Source organism: Ogataea angusta (assembly GCF_019207475.1).
Source record: "Ogataea angusta isolate 61-244 chromosome Unknown 61-244_NODE_7_length_650817_cov_90.064852, whole genome shotgun sequence".
In the NCBI taxonomy this organism is placed as follows: Eukaryota; Fungi; Ascomycota; class Pichiomycetes; order Pichiales; family Pichiaceae; genus Ogataea; species Ogataea angusta.
Window position 1 is genome coordinate 218,848 of NW_025065221.1, and position 15,496 is coordinate 234,343.

A 15,496-nucleotide genomic window follows, 5' to 3' on the forward strand; every position below is an offset into this window, starting at 1 on the left:
TGCGACAGCTCGCCTAAATAGGCAAAACACAAGCGCGGACATTTAAAAAACACAGAACGTCACGTCGGGTCCACAATAGGAAAGACGTCGCGTCGATCGGCGCACTCGAGCTTCCACCCCACACAAAGCTGCTACAAATTAAATTAGCTACTAGAAACAACCTCTTTTCGTACTTATCGCCCTCCTTTTTTCTGCCCCCCATGTCGGCCTACGCCCTTCTCCTGCTTGAGAACACATATCTTCCAGGCGTTCTCGCTGTCCGCAAGGCTCTCTCCGACACAAAAGCCCAATTCCCAGTGGTTCTCCTCTATTCGGCCAAAAACGTCAACAAAGACACAATTGCCTTGTTTGCCGCCTCCAAGTTGTTTTCGGACCTCATCAACATCGACGACAACATCCTCGTGTCCAATTCCCCCCACACGCTGGAATTCGTCCTCAACAGGCCCGACCTGGCATACACGCTGTCCAAAATCAACCTCTGGCGACTGGTGGAGTACTCAAAGCTTGTTTACCTCGACGCAGACACCCTGCCCTTGCAAAACCTAGACCACTTGTTTGCCCAGAACTTTGACGCCTCCCAGGTCATGGCGGCGCCCGACTGCGGCTGGCCCGACCTGTTCAATTCCGGGGTTATGGTGCTGCAACCAAACATGACTGTGTTTCAGGAATTGATGGACCTGTACGAGTCGACAGAGTCGTTCGACGGCGCCGACCAGGGCCTGCTGAACCACTACTTCAATCCAGACCTGTACCACGGTGGCACCTCGCGCTGGCTGCGGCTGCCGTTCATCTACAACTGCACGCTGAACTCGCACTACGAGTACTTCCCAGCTCTGCAACGCTATTTCCAGGACATCAAGGTGTTTCACTTCATAGGCGACAAGAAGCCCTGGGACCGGAACTACGCCGCCCAGTTGCGCAAGGACCCTTCGCTGTTCAAGGTCGCAGACAACAAGAACGTTTATGAACTCTGGCATGAGGTGTATGAGTCCATTGAGATAGACGGTCATTCGCAGAATGCAATTCTGCAAATTAGTGAGAAAGCTGAGCCAGGCCATGTTGCCACTGTTGAGGCCGTTGAGGCCGTGGAGGCACCACAGCCACAGCCACCTGTTGTTCACCACCAATACTACTACAAGGAGCCTGAATCTGAGCCAGAAAAGTACGAGGAGAACCGCGGCGAGGCATGGAAGCTGAACGAGTCGCGGGGCCCAAACAAATGGGAGGACCCTAGCGAGTCGGAGGAGGAGAAGGAGGACACTAGAGAGCTGGACACTAAAGAACTGGTTCACTCGCTATCGCAGCTGGACGTCGAGAGCCCGCAGGACGACTACGCCAGCACGCACCCGATCTTCCCGTGGGAGAAGTCGGCCGCCAGACAGAAGCCTACACGGTCGTTTAGTGCGAGAACGTCGCTGCCGACGACGCTGACGAAAATCCCGTTCACGGCCGCCTTTGACAACGGCTCAGAGCTAGAAAACTACATTGCCAGCAGAGACCAGGCCGAGCGGCCCGAGACGCTGCAGGAGATCAAGAAGGACGAACAGCTGGACGAGCAGGAGTCCCAAGAGCTGGAAAAATTAGCACCTTAATTTTATTTATCCTCACTAGAAAAAAACTGCACTTTCACGACATTTGAGGAATTCCTCCCACCATGGATGGGCCAGCAGGGCCTGGCGCAGTGGCCGGGACCGGGCCTTGCGGCTGGTACTGCGTGTTTCTGGCCCCCACGTTCTCTCTGAGAGCGGTGAGCTGCTTTGTTCTGAAACTCTCGTAGTGGACGTACGCAGTGGTCTCGATCAGGTCGTGGAGATGTGTTCTGGTCAGGAAGTCTCTCAGATAGACAAACTCGCACTGGGTCACGTCCTCCACGTTGATGAGCCCCCACTTGGTTCTTCTCCCGCGAATAACCTCTCCGGAAGGAGTGGTGATGATGTCCTCGGAGCCGATGATGGCAAACGGCAAGAGCGACTGGATGTCGCTGTTCAGTTGTCTCTCTTCGGCAGTGAGGCCGTCCTCGCCCAGGCTGAACTCGTACGGATACATCCTGAAGTTGTAGTATTTGAACTGTTCCTGCAGAATGGACTTGAGGTTGGCTCTTTCCTCCAGGGTCAGAGTGTCTGCCTTGGCGATCACAGGCACGACGTTGGCGACCTCTGTCAGCTTCCTCAGCGCAATAATGTCCAGTTTTTTGAGCCCGTAGTTCGTTGGCTCGATGAAGTAGAGAATGCAGTGGACTCTGGTGTCTTTGATGGATGTTTCTCTAGTGGCGTTCAGCTCTTTCCTGAGATACTGGTTCTGCTGGTCCTTGATGTACTTCAGGATCGGCTCCCAGCACTTTTCGTTGTTCACCTGGTCTCCGAAACCCGGCGTGTCGATCACGTTCAGAGCCAGCTTGACGTTGTTCTCCACCAGCGTCTGCGACGTAACCTTGACCTCGCACGTCTTGTCGACCGGCTCGTAGATCGTCTTTCTGCCGCTCGAGTCAATCACGTGCTGCGCAAACAGCGTGTTGACCAGCGTGCTCTTTCCCAGGCCAGAGTGGCCAACAACCATAACATTCAGCGTGAAGCCCCGTTTGAGCAATCTGTTCTCGATCTGCGTGGTGATCGTGTCGAAACCAACGTAGGATTTCGGCTGCAGCAGAGAGGCGGCATCGGAGACGCCCTGGAAGTCTGTCATATCAAGGAGTTTAATCGTTAGTTGTTAAATTTGGATCTTATTTACACGCTACTTAGACGCGAAAAACAACAGCTTCGCAGCATAACAGGTCTGCACCGGTGCACGCCGGTTTTTTTCTCCTCAACCGACAACCAAAAATATTTTTCCAGCCTTGGAACCTGCTCTCATGTCTCTTGCTATCGCTCATCCGCTGGCGGGCCTCGCCGCCAGACTCGCCCTGCCAGCCGTGCCGGCCCTCGCGAACGCAGTGTGGGCTCCCGCAGAGTCTTTCCTCGACCGCCTGCGCGACAGCCTGCCTTCCAAACTGCTTCCGTCGTTCCTGGACAACGGTCTCGTTCTCGCGGCCCCAAAGAAGAAAACGTCCCACATGAAGCGCCGGCTGCGCCTGTACACGCCGGGAAGCAAGCAAATCAAGCCCAACCACAACCTCAATCGGTGTCCGTCGTGCGGAAAGTACAAAAGATCGCATTTCCTGTGCATGTCTTGCTTTTTCGAGATCAAACAGCTGTGGAGCGAGCAGGCCGAAAAACCACCGGTCTACGAGGAGGAGTTTGCCAATCCTGCCGACGAGCGCGTGCTGTATCCAAAGACGTACGAGCGGCCGCACGTCAAGAAGCTGCGGCTGAAGGAGTACGTGGAGAAACGTCCAAAGCCGCTGCCTGTTGAGAAATAATGTACATAGATCGACGCGTCGAAAAAGAATAAATTTGAAAAAAAACATTTAATGCCAGAGCAGACGAAGGAGTCTCGGAAACGCCAGAAGACGCCTAAGACGGGGCTTTTCCACCCGTATGCCATTCCGCCGTCCTTGTCGTTGCAGGTGGTGAGCCATCCTTTGAAAATACGCCCCGCCGGGAATTTGCTGCTCGCTGGAAAGGAGACAGAGGAAAAGCTGCACATGTCGATGGGCGATTTCTACAGATTCCCAGAGCAGCTGATAATGGACATCCTGGGACATTTGGACTCAGCCGCCGATCTGGGACGTGTGATGCGTGTCTCACGATTTTTCTACGCCTTTGCCAGCTCCGACGAGCTGTGGAAGCAGCTTTATCTAAGGGGAGAGAGATTTGACACATGGCAGGGAAGCTGGAAGGAGAGCGTCCTCAGGCGCAAACAGAGCGCTATAGACTGCAGCATCGTGCACTCAGACCTGCTTTTTGTGCCGTATCAAAATTCCCAGGTCGACTACTCCAAGGTTTTCGAAAGTATCATAATCACAGAAAACAAGCGCAGACACCAGGTCAGGCCGGCTTCTGCCAATATTCCATACGACCTTTCCATCCCGCGGCTGGACGAGAGTACCATGACTGCCTCGCTCTTCTCCTCGCGCTTCCACGACCGTCCGTTTATCCTCAAGTCCGCCGACGCTGCCCGCTGGCCAGCATGGACAATAGACACCCTTACAGCCCGCTTTCCGGATACCGTTTTCCGCCAGGAGTACGTGCAGTGGCCGCTGAGACTGTATGCGGAGTACTGTGCCAGCAACCAGGACGAAAGCCCGCTTTATCTGTTCGACTGCAACTCCGACGCCATGAAACAGCTCAAGACAGAGTTTGTGCGTCCGGGCGTCTTTTGCGAGGACATGTTCGACGTGTTCACGCGCCACGGGTGCTCGTGCCGTCCCGACCACACGTGGCTGATCGTGGGCCCGCACCGGTCCGGCTCGACGTTCCACAAGGACCCCAACAACACCTCCGCGTGGAACACGGTGCTGGACGGCTCGAAGCTGTGGATCATGCTGCCGCCTGACGTTACTCCGCCGGGCGTGCACACGAACGAGGACGAGAGCGAGGTGACGTCTCCGCTGGGCCTTGCAGAATGGGTGCTATCTGGCTTTTTCAACGACACTCTCAAGGTGGCCAGGACAGAGCACCGGTGCGCAATCGGCATCACGTTTCCCGGCGAGTGTCTCCATGTTCCTGCCGGCTGGTGGCACATGGTGATCAATCTGGAAGACACGGTCGCGCTGACGGCGAATTTCGTTCCCGAGTGCAAGCTGGAGGAGGTGGCACGGTTCTTCCGCAAGAAGCAGGACCAGATCTCCGGCTTCCACCCGGCAACGGTGCTGGAGTTTGTGAACCGGTGTGTTGCGGCGGGCGAGATGGACGCCGTGCTGCTTCAGAAAGTCGGCGAGGTCGAGTCGAACGACGATATCGGCGAGCTGGACGTGCAGCTGCCGATCTACGAGATTTTCGAGCGACTGTTGCAACTCAACGGAAAGCAGCTGAAACAGCACAAAAACGTATGGAAGTCGCTCACGCAGCAGGGCTCCGGCTTCAAGTTCGCCATGGACGTCGAATAGAGCGCATTCATTAATATATCTATAGGTTCTTGTCTAGAAGGGCCCGCACGTTTTCGTAGACCCCGAGGAAAATGGCGCCGCCGGCGCTGATCCACATGGTCCGCGGGCCAATGCCGCGGAGAAAGGCCGAGTAGCCCTCGTCTCGGGCGATCTGCCGCGCAAGGCTCCACACGCCCACCTTGCCCTGGCTCAGCATGAGCCGCGTCTTGAGCAGGTCGAGCGGCGTGGTCGCGGCCGCAGCCACGCCACCAGCCACAGACCCGCACACGGCTCCCCTGGCCGGCGATAGCGCGCCGTCGGCGCCCCACAGCGTCTTGAGGTACTCGTACAGCGGGAACTGGATGATCGTGAACGGGATCTCGCGCATGATCGTGGTGCTCCACCCGCGGTAGAGACCGTTCAGGACGCCCTCTCCAGAAACGTTGCCGAGGATGTGGCGCAGTGCCTGTGTAGAGGTGCGGAACTGCATCGACTGGGTCCGCTGCTTGATCACCTCGGCGGGGACTCTCACCATGCACGCGGCGACCTCTCCGCACGACGCGGCGGCCATGTGCGACACGGCGGCTGGGGTGCCGTTGTCTATGAGGCTGCGTTTGAGAGCGTCGTAGGTGACGAAAAACAGCGACGCGGAAGGAGCAGAGGCCACGACGGCCGACCCGAGCCCCCGATAGAGGCCCCGGAACCCGCCGTTCTTGAGGAACCCGCCGTGCGCCTGGACGCGCGTCTTGATGGTGTCGATCGGGAAAAACGCCAGGTCGGTGGCCGTTCCCGCAGCCCCGCCGCTCACCAGCGAGATGGTAAAGTCGTTCATTGAAAAATGATTTTTCGTCGCGTCGGACTTAACTGCTCGGTGTTTTAACTGGAGGCAAAAAACATTTTATTTTATTTAATTTAATTTTCAGCACTCTTCATGTACAAGTTCAGGATTGGAGCAGGCGTGAGACGCTTTTCCGTCTCTGCGCTGAGAAGAACGTCGTCGAGCGGCGTCAAGCAGGCCATGCCCACGTCCGGGGCACAGCCGCCCCAGGGATCATCGATATCTCTCAAGTCCGCCACAAGAGACCCTTCGGAGTACGGCACAAGACCGATCTACCTGGACATGCAGGCAACAACGCCGACGGACCCACGTGTGTTGGACAAGATGCTGGAATTCTACACCGGCCTCTACGGAAACCCGCACTCGTCTACGCACGCCTACGGATGGGAGACCGATAAGGCTGTTGAGGAGGCGCGCGCAAACGTCGCTGCCGTGATCGGCGCAGACCCCAAGGAGATCATTTTCACCTCGGGCGCCACCGAGTGTAACAACATGGCCCTGAAGGGCGTGGCTCGGTTCTACGGCAAGAGCAAGAAGCACATCATCACCACCCAGACCGAGCACAAGTGTGTCCTGGACTCCTGCAGACACTTGCAGGACGAGGGCTTTGAGGTGACGTATTTGCCGGTCAACTCGGACGGTCTGATTGATCTGGAGCTTCTGGAGAAGTCTATCAGAAAAGATACCTGTCTGGTGTCTGTTATGGCTGTGAACAACGAGATTGGAGTGATCCAGCCTTTGGAGGATATCGGCCGCATCTGCCGCTCGCACAAAGTGTTTTTCCACACCGACGCCGCCCAGGCGTACGGCAAGATACCGATCGACGTCAACAAGTGCAACATCGACCTGATGTCGATCTCGTCGCACAAGATATACGGCCCTATGGGTGTTGGTGCCACGTTCGTGCGAAGACGGCCTAGAGTCCGCCTGGACCCGATCATCAACGGCGGCGGCCAGGAGAGAGGCCTGCGGTCCGGAACGCTGGCTCCTCCGCTTGTTTGCGGCTTTGGCGAGGCCGCCAGATTGATGGTGCAAGAGTACGATGCAGACCAGGCCCACATCAGGGCCCTGAGCACAAAACTAATGGACGCCCTGTTATCCATGGACCACACACAGTTGAACGGATCCCGGATCCACAGATACCCTGGCTGTGTCAACGTTTCGTTTGCATACATCGAGGGAGAGTCGCTTTTGATGGCTCTGAAGGACATTGCTCTTTCGTCAGGATCGGCCTGCACGTCTGCGTCGCTGGAGCCTTCGTACGTTCTGCATGCTCTGGGCGCCGACGACGCCCTTGCACACTCGTCGATCCGGTTTGGCATCGGCAGATTCACCACCGAGGCAGAGGTCGACTACGTGATCCAGGCTCTGACCGAGAGAGTCAAGTTCCTGCGGGAGCTGAGTCCGCTGTGGGAGATGGTCAACGAGGGAATCGACCTGAACTCGATCGAATGGGCAGGACATTGAATTTTATGTAAGTGTTTATATGCAATTTATTCTTCGTCGCTGAGGTCTGGGTTTACCACCCGCAATCCTCCCTGGCGCGCGCTCTTGGGCGGCGCCGCGGCTCCGGCGGCAGCGTCCGGCAACGACCCGTCGCTAAACCGTCTCGACGTGCCCGGCATGTCCAGTCTGTCGTCCTCGGACATGAATCCGAACGCGTTGGCTCCGATGCCTGCTGCCGCGCCTCGCGAGCCTGCTGGGGGCGGCAGCGGCGACGACGCCAGAATGCTGGACGCGCGCTTTTCGCTGAGGTCGTCTCTTTCGTCGCGTTGGCGTCTGCGCCAGAGCAGCAGCAGGAGCAGGAGTCCCAAGAGCAGCAGAGCCCCGACGATCGACCCGACCGCAATTCCCGCCTTGGCGCCCTTGCTGAGCCCGGTGGACCTGTTTTGGGCGCTCGAGACGCTCGACGACGACGCGGCGGCCGACGCAGAGGTGCTGGTGGCGACCGACTCCGTGATGTAGATGATGGAGGTCTGCGTGTTTCCTGGCGAGACGGAGGTTGTTATCCGGACGGTTTCGGACGATGAGGAGGAGGAGGTGGAGGAGGTGGAGGACGACGTGGAGGTGGGGGAGGTGGAGGAGGAGGAAGCTGAGCTCGTTGTGGACGAGCTTGTGGACGAAGTTGAGGAAGACGTTGGGGTAGAGCTTGAGGAAGAAAGGGTGGAGCTCTGTGTGGAGGACGTTTGGGTGGAGGAAGACGACGTGGAGGAGCTGGTCGCCGAGGAGCTCGAGGAGCTGGAGCTGGTGCTGGAGCTGGTCGTGGCCTCGCTCGTGGAAGACTGCGTCGACCGCGTCGAGGAGCTGTCGTCGCTGTCGTCGCTGTCGTCGTCCTCCTGTGACTCGTCAACATACACCGAGTACGAATCGGTGCCTCCGCACATCTCCATCGGATAGCCCGTGCAGGACTTTGTGCACGAGCCGTCGGCGTCGTCCGAAGGCACCTCGTCTCCGCAGTAGCAGTCCTGGCCATTGATCAATGCAGCAACTGCGTGTCCGGAACACTGGTCCGTGCAATGACTGGAGCTCTGCCATGTGTACGAGTCCTTCTTGGTCAGGCCGGAAACGGCGTCCGACGAGTAGCATCCCAGATACGTGAAGTCTGCTAGGACTTGGGAGATCACAAACACAACACCGAGTCTCATGTTGACATGGAAAAGCTAAAAAATAAACAATAGAGCGTCGCGTCGAAAAAATGAAATTCTACGATTCTGGGGATTATTTAGGAATTAGTCCAGATCCTTCTTTTTTTCTCCCTTATTTATTTCTTGAGCAGCTTGGCCACCTCCTGCGCAACAGCGTCGCCGACTTCTTGGGTCGATGAGCTTCCGCCCAGGTCGCCCGTCATGATGCCCGCGTCCAGGACGTTCTTCACGGCCTGCTCGATCGCACGGCCCGCGTCCACCATGTCCAGCGACAGCTTCAGCATCATGGCCGCAGACAATATTGTGGCCAGCGGATTGACCTTGCCAGGGGCCAAGTCCGGCGCCGAGCCGTGGCACGGCTCGTAAAGACCAAACGCCTTGTTTGTGTCAGGAAGAGATGCCAACGACGCAGAAGGCAGCAGACCCAGAGACCCTGGAATCACACTGGCCTCGTCGCTGATGATGTCGCCAAACATGTTGCTGGTGACAATGACGCCGTTGAGCTTGGTTGGCGACTTGACCAGAATCATGGCCGCAGAGTCGATCAGCTGGTGTTGCACCGTCAGCTGCGGGAACTCGTTCTGGATGGTCTCCTCGACGGTCTTCCGCCACAGACGCGACGACGCAAGCACGTTGGCCTTGTCCAGCGACCACAGCGGAAGCGGAGGGTTGCTCTGCAGTGCCAAAAAGGCCGCCATTCTCGTGATTCTCTGCACCTCTGGAACAGAATAGCTCTCGGTGTCGCTGGCAACTCCGTCGCCGGTATCCTCCTTGCGGTCGCCGAAGTAGATGCCACCAACCAGCTCACGCACAACAACAAAGTCGGTGCCCTTGACAATCTCTGGCTTCAGAGGCGACAGCTTCAAAAGAGCGTCGGAAGCAAAACTGCATGGACGCAGATTGGCATACAGGTTGAGCTCTTTTCTGATCTTCAGCAGACCCTGTTCAGGACGCACGGCGCCAGTCCCCCACTTAGGGCCCCCAACGGCTCCCAGCAGAACGGCATCGGCCTTCTTGGCAGCCTCGAGAGCCTCGTCGGACAATGGCACCCCATAAGCATCGATCGAGGCACCGCCGATCAGGTGCTTGGAGAAGTTGAACTTGACGCCGCTGGCCGACGACACAGCCTCGAGAACCTTGACGGCCTCGGCCACAATCTCAGGGCCGACGTGATCACCAGGGAGAAGCACAATGTTCTTACTCATGATTGCAAAATGATGCAACTATTTTGCGCCGGTACCGGAAAAAACTGAGAAGCCATCGATTTACTCACTCTAGTTTTTTTTCTCGTATTACCAAACTGCTTACATACTCACCGCTCAGATCTGCTCAGACACAAACTGGTCGATGTCGACCTCCTCGAGCGGCGCAGTGGCCGCATTGTTTACCTTTGGCTTCTCCTCTCTGAGCTCAAGACGTTTCAACTTGCTGAGAGGGCCCCAGCCGTGCACAGGCGGGCTCAGTTTGAACGGATCCAGAAACTTGACACACTGTTTGAACGAGTCGCCCAAAGTGGCGATCTCGTGGATGATATCTTCCACACAGATGATTCCATAGTCTCCAAGATGCTCCTCAATCAAATTGTTGTCATCCAAAATCACCTTCCTGGTCGTTCCGTCCTCCACGACGCTGGCCGTGGCACGTTTCTGGATCAGGTTTCTGACTGTAGCAAGCGATGGAGTGCCGATGGCGATGTACGGACTGGTCAGTCTGAGAAGAGGTTTGACGGCAGCGTTCAGCTTAATGAAGGTTCCGGTGTACACGTGCTCTAGACGCAGCAGCTCAAGCACTTTTCTGGCCTTGGAAGGCACTTTGGCTCCGTGCGGGCCTGGAATGCGGACCACAAACAAAAGACGTTCGTCGGACTCTTCTGGCGCGGCAGAACTCCGCTCATGCTGCGACACGCGCTTCACACGGTATTGTTCTCTTTCTGATGCGCGATGTTTAGCCACCAGGGTCTCTGCTCTGATGAACCTGGCCTTTCTCTGCTGTTGTTTGCGCTTTTTCTGTTCCTCGAGCTTTTTCCGTGCCTGTTCCTGTTTCTCTATCCGGAGTCTGTCGGCGTTCTTCCGCTTCTTAAGCAACACCTCTGGGTTGGTGTTAAGTTTAGTCGATTCAGCCATGATAAAAAAAAAAAAATTGTGCAGAAAAATTTATTTGGCAGTGTTCGAATATTTTTCAGTCAGTACACCATCTCCACCTTGTTCCTGGTCTGGCGTTTCTCAAGCTCGGTTTTCTTGGCCAGAGCCACCACCTGCGTCCACTCCTTCCCAAACACATCCATTCCGAATTTTTTTCGTGCCACCAGCTGGCCCGCTTTACGAATAGCGGTCGCCTCGTCCTTATCTAGACGGTTAGCCTTTATGAGCACTTCACTCAAGGACGGAAACAGTCCCTTGTAGTCGGGGTCCGACGGGTCGGTGAAAAAGAAGCCCGACGGCGTAGCGTGCTCGGTTCCCGGCTCCACCACCTCATCATTTTCAACAGGTAGCACAATGTCCAGCAACGGACCAGCACTGGCGTGAACTATAGGAATGGCGCCGTTCAGCATGTACTCGACGACAGAGATGCCGAAATGCTCGTTCCACATGACGTTGAGCCCAAACGCGGCCTGCGACAGGTACTTGTCGACGGTTTTGCGAGGAGCGTTCACCTCAAAAGCAACGTGGGAGGAGATCTCTAGCTGTTCTGCAAGCAATTTCAGCTCTTGCACCGTTTCCTCGTCCTGTTTGGACCTTGTCGATCCAATCAGCGCCAATTTGAATGGCCCAGAGCTTTTTTTCGCATAGCCTGCAAACTCCTGTAGTAAGAGTCTGTGTCTTTTTTCTGGCCGGAACTGCGCCAGGTACAACAGAACACGGTCTTTTTCCGCCAACGGATCGGCGATCTTGGACTCGTCGATGCCCGTTGGCGGATAGACGATCTGCGGGCTCGTTTGCGCGCTGCTGCCCCAAATGGAGCGGATATGGTTGCAGGTCCATGTCGAGTTGCACAGGGTGTAGTCGATAAAATTGGCAGCCAGCTGGTAGAGTTTCATCATCGAGGTCCAGTAGACGTACTTGGCCAGGTGGTAAACGCTATTCGAGCTCAGCTTGTTGAGCATGTCTGCCGAGATCAGCGGATAGTGCACGTACGCGACCACCGGAATGCGCAAGAGAGCCACCAGCGGGTAGCAGAAGGGCAGGCCCTGGGTGTCGATGAACACGTCGGGCACAAGTTTTGTCAGACTGCGGAAACACACGAAAACAGAGCCCAACGCCTGGCCAATAATCGTGAAGTGTTTCCAGGACGCGCCGTCGATGAGCCATTTGTACCTGTTGTTGAGCTGAATAAAAATTATGCGGTCATTGAGGCCGTCTGCAAATAGATCAATTCCGAACGTAGAGCGCACAGACTGCAGAATCGAGCTCACACACACGTCGTCCGACGCCGTGAACGTGTAGATGGCGACCAGGTTCTGCTCCGACTGTTTTAGCGTATAGTACACTGCCTCCCAGAGGACTCGCTCGCCGCCTCCGTTGGCGTCGCTGTAGGGGTGGAAGTAGCCAAAGACGAGTCTGCGTTTCGCATGGGGGTCGGCAGGACGCAGACGGTCCATAAAGTTGGGATCGTCCTTGTCGATTCTGGCCAGACGCAATTTCGACGTGGCCACAGAGTCTCTGTTGAGTTTCATGGTGGAGTACAGCTGCGGCTTCTGGGCGGCCAGAACGAGTCTTCTGCGGAACGAGCCGCCTTTGACGCCCACGACGGACTCGGGAATGGTGCCCTTCTCGAGACTGCGCGCGATCGCGTCCCGGTAGTTGTGTGGAGGCACCACGAGAAAGCGAAGAAGAGAGGCGTCGATGCACTTGTACACGGCCCACGCAAGCACCAATGCGCCCAAAAAAGTGCCGAACGCCGTGGGAAGCCCAAGCACGGAGCGCGACACCGGCCCAGCACCAGCACCGGCGCCGGAAACGTCTCTTATCATCAACGGTGTCTGTCCAGACATAAATAATTTAATTATTTTTACACTTACATAATCAGATTTAACTGTGCTGCTACATTTGAGTATCTTTTTTCGACTCATCCGACAGCGTCAGGTCGCCAATCTTCTCGTCCACGTAGCCGTTGCCCGTCTCCAGCGTCACAAACGAGCTGTTGTTGATGTCGATCGGCAGCCGCGGCTTGGTCTGGACGTCCGAATCGGCGACCGTCGTGGCCTCGGTAGCAGGGTGGTGGTTCCTTGGCAGAGACAGCACCGTGTTGAGCGACTGGTGTGCGACCGAGCTGCGCGGCGACTGGCCGCGTTTGAAGCTGGACTGGTCGGTCACGCCGGTCAGGTTGGTGTCTCTTCTGTTTTTCGAGATCATCGACGAGGACGCCAGCGACGAAAGCCGTTCCTGTTTCTTGCGCTCCCAGCCGATGACGGACCGCGCCTGTGGAGAGGGCAGTCCCGTCACCTTCTTGAGGTCGTTGTACCAGCTCATCATCTGGTCGTACGACTCGGCTCTGAACACCCAGTTGTGGCCCTTGCGTAGCAATCCGTTCTGCTTGGCATGGAGAACAAACTTATGGTACGAGTCTGGATTGTGCTCGTCTTTCTTAGAGTGCTCGGCCACCTGGCAGTCCTCCACCGCCAGCGACATGATCGGCACCGGGTCGCGTTTGCGGTCGGCAGACTTGAACTCGTGTAAAAAGGTCGGGGTCAGCACGTAGTATCCCTTGGAGTAGGACTTGAGGTACTTGGACTTTCTCTCCAGAAATCCGGACCGGATCTCAAACGTGAGCGGGTCGTTCTGGTGCTGGTAGCGGATTTCGCTCAGATGCCTCATGGGCAGGTTCACGTCGATGAAGTTCTTGGTGTCCTTGGCGACAAACGAGTCCCATTCGAAGCTGGGGTCCTTGGTCAGCAGCCCGGAGTCGAGTTTCGAGATCAGCCCGTCAAACACGTTCTGTGCCTGCTGGCCAATCAGCTTAGCGTACACGGTCAATGCCGTCTGGATCTCAATGTACACGACTTTCTCCAGCTCCTTGCCCGATCCCTGCAAATTGTTGAAGGCCTCATGCAAATAGTTTTCTTCGGTAAGCTGCCGTTTGATCAGTCTGTTCAGATTGAATCTCAGTAAGTACGGGTCGTCCTTCGGGGTGAGCAGCTCGGGATGGTGTTTGGCGGTCTCGACGGCCTTGATGTACGCACTCAGCTCCTGCTTTGTCTCCTGGTGGTATCTAGCCACCTGGTTTTTGAAGTCGCTCTGCAACGACTTGATTTCCTTTATTTTCACAATCAGGTCCCGCTTGAGGTCCTCGAGCCGCGGAATAATGGTGCCGTTGAGCTCCTTGACGGTGGCCTGGGCCAAGAGGGCCGCGTTCGAGTGGTACTGGTACAACACGGTGGGCAGGTCCTGGATGCTGCCGTTTCCCAGCGGAAGAAAAAACTTCTCTGCCATTTCGAACTCGTCGTTCGCTTCTGGGTGCGGCTGCTCCTTGTGGCCAAACAGGCCCTGGCCAGTCTGCGGGGCCCCCGTGGTGACTTTCACGGGCTGGTAAAATTCGCCGTCGAGGCCCTGGGTCACAAACGGGAAGGTGATGGCGTGATGGAGTCTAATTTGCTGTCTGCTTATTTCCTCGTGCACCGACACTATCTCCTTGAGATAGTGCACAAGACAGCCAATGATGGTGCGCCAGAGACCAAACCGGGTGGCCAGGATGTCTGTTGGGTTTGCCTCTGTCGGGACCAGCACGGCCATCGGGTCTGTTGGGTCTCGCTTGGCCATTTCCTTCTGGCGCAGCTGGTGCAGCATTTCCTGTGTGGACGACGATTTCGACTGGAAGCTTCTTGTTTGCTCGGCTTGTTTCTGTCTTTGTTCGTCCAGCTGTTTGAGCTGGAGCTGGTTTTGTAGCAATTGTTGTTCGGATACAAGACTCATGGATCTTATCGTTTCATGGATTAAAACAGATTTCCCGAAATAGAATAATTTTCTGTTTGAGAGGGTAAAACTTCGACGGCCTGCACGTCGTCGCCGTCGCGTCGATATCAGCCTTATCGCATACTTCCCGATACAGAGAGCTGTAGCGTTCGTTGTTTTTCTCTTTCATGAAGATTGTTGTTGTTGGTGCCGGCGTCATCGGCCTGACCACCGCTCTGACCCTCAAACGCAAGCTGGACTGCGACCTCGTCGTCGTGGCCAAGGAATTACCCGGCGACGCAGACCCTATCTACACCTCCACCAAGGCAGGAGCACAGTGGTCCAGCTCGCCGGGAAACAAGCGGGCGAGGTTCTCGTACCGGATATTCGACGAGCTGAGCAGAGTCCCCGAGGCCTGGGTCGCGAAGATCCCGCTCTACAAGGGGGAAATCGACCCTCAGGGCCCTGCTACAGAGCCGGAGCTCAGGTCGTTTGTGGACAACTACGAGTGGATCGGCGAGGACCCGCAGAAATTCCCCGGAGTCAGCCACATCTACAAGTTCGACACCTTCACCATCTCTCCCCCGCAGTACCTGGCGTATCTGGCGGGCGAGCTGCTCAGACTCGGCGTGGCTATTCAGCGCGGTGTTGTGCGTAACTTCCAGGACATCGCAGCCGACTATGTCGTCAATTGCACGGGAATCCAGTACAACAGCATCGACGGGTGTCACGACGCGGCCCTGCGGCCTATCAGAGGCCACACGCTGCTGATCGAAAACACGCTGCCGTACCAGGTCATGTTCAAGGAGAACAATCCCGTCGAAGAGGGCGAGTTCCTCATGCTGTTCCCGAGAAAAGAGGGCTGTGCCGTGCTGGGGGGCATCTACGACGCGCACTCGCCCGCCTTCGACACGTCTGTCCACGCCGACTACGTCGAGCGGCTCCGGGCCAAGGCCACCAGGCACCTTCCAGAGCTGCAGGGCGAGATCCGCGTCCTCAAGCACAACATCGGGTTCCGGCCGCACAGGGACGGCGGCGTGCGGATCGAGGTCGACCCGGAAAACCCAAAACTGGTCCACAATTACGGGTGCAGCAATCTGGGCTTCACAGAGAGCTGGGCCTGTGCTCAGGAAGTCTTGGACCTCATTAAATAAAAAATATT

The 15,496-nt window shown here is 56.5% G+C and overlaps 12 protein-coding genes across 12 annotated transcripts; 6 read left to right on the forward strand and 6 right to left on the reverse strand.

Annotated features, from left to right (window-relative positions):
* Window positions 1–200: 200 nt before the first annotated feature.
* KL928_003550 (uncharacterized protein) lies at window positions 201–1,592 on the forward strand (the record flags this gene model as incomplete). The annotated part of the gene is made up of 1 exon (XM_043204150.1): window positions 201–1,592. The coding sequence occupies one exon, from the start codon at window positions 201–203 to the stop codon at window positions 1,590–1,592; it is 1,392 nt and encodes a 463-aa protein (XP_043058992.1).
* Window positions 1,593–1,626: 34 nt separating this feature from the next.
* KL928_003551 (uncharacterized protein) lies at window positions 1,627–2,682 on the reverse strand (the record flags this gene model as incomplete). The annotated part of the gene is made up of 1 exon (XM_043204151.1): window positions 1,627–2,682. One exon carries the CDS (start codon window positions 2,680–2,682, stop codon window positions 1,627–1,629), a length of 1,056 nt encoding a protein of 351 aa, XP_043058993.1.
* Window positions 2,683–3,049: 367 nt separating this feature from the next.
* Window positions 3,050–3,355, forward strand: KL928_003552 (uncharacterized protein; the record flags this gene model as incomplete). Its single annotated transcript, XM_043204152.1, has 1 exon — window positions 3,050–3,355. One exon carries the CDS (start codon window positions 3,050–3,052, stop codon window positions 3,353–3,355), a length of 306 nt encoding a protein of 101 aa, XP_043058994.1.
* A 51-nt stretch (window positions 3,356–3,406) lies between these two features.
* Window positions 3,407–4,984, forward strand: KL928_003553 (uncharacterized protein; the record flags this gene model as incomplete). Its single annotated transcript, XM_043204153.1, has 1 exon — window positions 3,407–4,984. The coding sequence occupies one exon, from the start codon at window positions 3,407–3,409 to the stop codon at window positions 4,982–4,984; it is 1,578 nt and encodes a 525-aa protein (XP_043058995.1).
* Window positions 4,985–5,178: 194 nt separating this feature from the next.
* KL928_003554 (uncharacterized protein) lies at window positions 5,179–5,798 on the forward strand (the record flags this gene model as incomplete). Its single annotated transcript, XM_043204154.1, has 2 exons — window positions 5,179–5,211; window positions 5,295–5,798. The coding sequence occupies 2 exons, from the start codon at window positions 5,179–5,181 to the stop codon at window positions 5,796–5,798; spliced, it is 537 nt and encodes a 178-aa protein (XP_043058996.1).
* Window positions 5,799–5,894: 96 nt separating this feature from the next.
* On the forward strand, window positions 5,895–7,268 carry KL928_003555 (uncharacterized protein; the record flags this gene model as incomplete). Its single annotated transcript, XM_043204155.1, has 1 exon — window positions 5,895–7,268. One exon carries the CDS (start codon window positions 5,895–5,897, stop codon window positions 7,266–7,268), a length of 1,374 nt encoding a protein of 457 aa, XP_043058997.1.
* A 26-nt stretch (window positions 7,269–7,294) lies between these two features.
* Window positions 7,295–8,446, reverse strand: KL928_003556 (uncharacterized protein; the record flags this gene model as incomplete). The annotated part of the gene is made up of 1 exon (XM_043204156.1): window positions 7,295–8,446. The coding sequence occupies one exon, from the start codon at window positions 8,444–8,446 to the stop codon at window positions 7,295–7,297; it is 1,152 nt and encodes a 383-aa protein (XP_043058998.1).
* Window positions 8,447–8,562: 116 nt separating this feature from the next.
* KL928_003557 (uncharacterized protein) lies at window positions 8,563–9,651 on the reverse strand (the record flags this gene model as incomplete). The annotated part of the gene is made up of 1 exon (XM_043204157.1): window positions 8,563–9,651. The coding sequence occupies one exon, from the start codon at window positions 9,649–9,651 to the stop codon at window positions 8,563–8,565; it is 1,089 nt and encodes a 362-aa protein (XP_043058999.1).
* A 114-nt stretch (window positions 9,652–9,765) lies between these two features.
* On the reverse strand, window positions 9,766–10,569 carry KL928_003558 (uncharacterized protein; the record flags this gene model as incomplete). Its single annotated transcript, XM_043204158.1, has 1 exon — window positions 9,766–10,569. The coding sequence occupies one exon, from the start codon at window positions 10,567–10,569 to the stop codon at window positions 9,766–9,768; it is 804 nt and encodes a 267-aa protein (XP_043059000.1).
* A 59-nt stretch (window positions 10,570–10,628) lies between these two features.
* KL928_003559 (uncharacterized protein) lies at window positions 10,629–12,437 on the reverse strand (the record flags this gene model as incomplete). The annotated part of the gene is made up of 1 exon (XM_043204159.1): window positions 10,629–12,437. One exon carries the CDS (start codon window positions 12,435–12,437, stop codon window positions 10,629–10,631), a length of 1,809 nt encoding a protein of 602 aa, XP_043059001.1.
* Window positions 12,438–12,486: 49 nt separating this feature from the next.
* On the reverse strand, window positions 12,487–14,355 carry KL928_003560 (uncharacterized protein; the record flags this gene model as incomplete). Its single annotated transcript, XM_043204161.1, has 1 exon — window positions 12,487–14,355. The coding sequence occupies one exon, from the start codon at window positions 14,353–14,355 to the stop codon at window positions 12,487–12,489; it is 1,869 nt and encodes a 622-aa protein (XP_043059002.1).
* A 167-nt stretch (window positions 14,356–14,522) lies between these two features.
* On the forward strand, window positions 14,523–15,484 carry KL928_003561 (uncharacterized protein; the record flags this gene model as incomplete). The annotated part of the gene is made up of 2 exons (XM_043204162.1): window positions 14,523–15,017; window positions 15,089–15,484. 2 exons carry the CDS (start codon window positions 14,523–14,525, stop codon window positions 15,482–15,484), a joined length of 891 nt encoding a protein of 296 aa, XP_043059003.1.
* Between the last annotated feature and the right edge of the window lie 12 nt (window positions 15,485–15,496).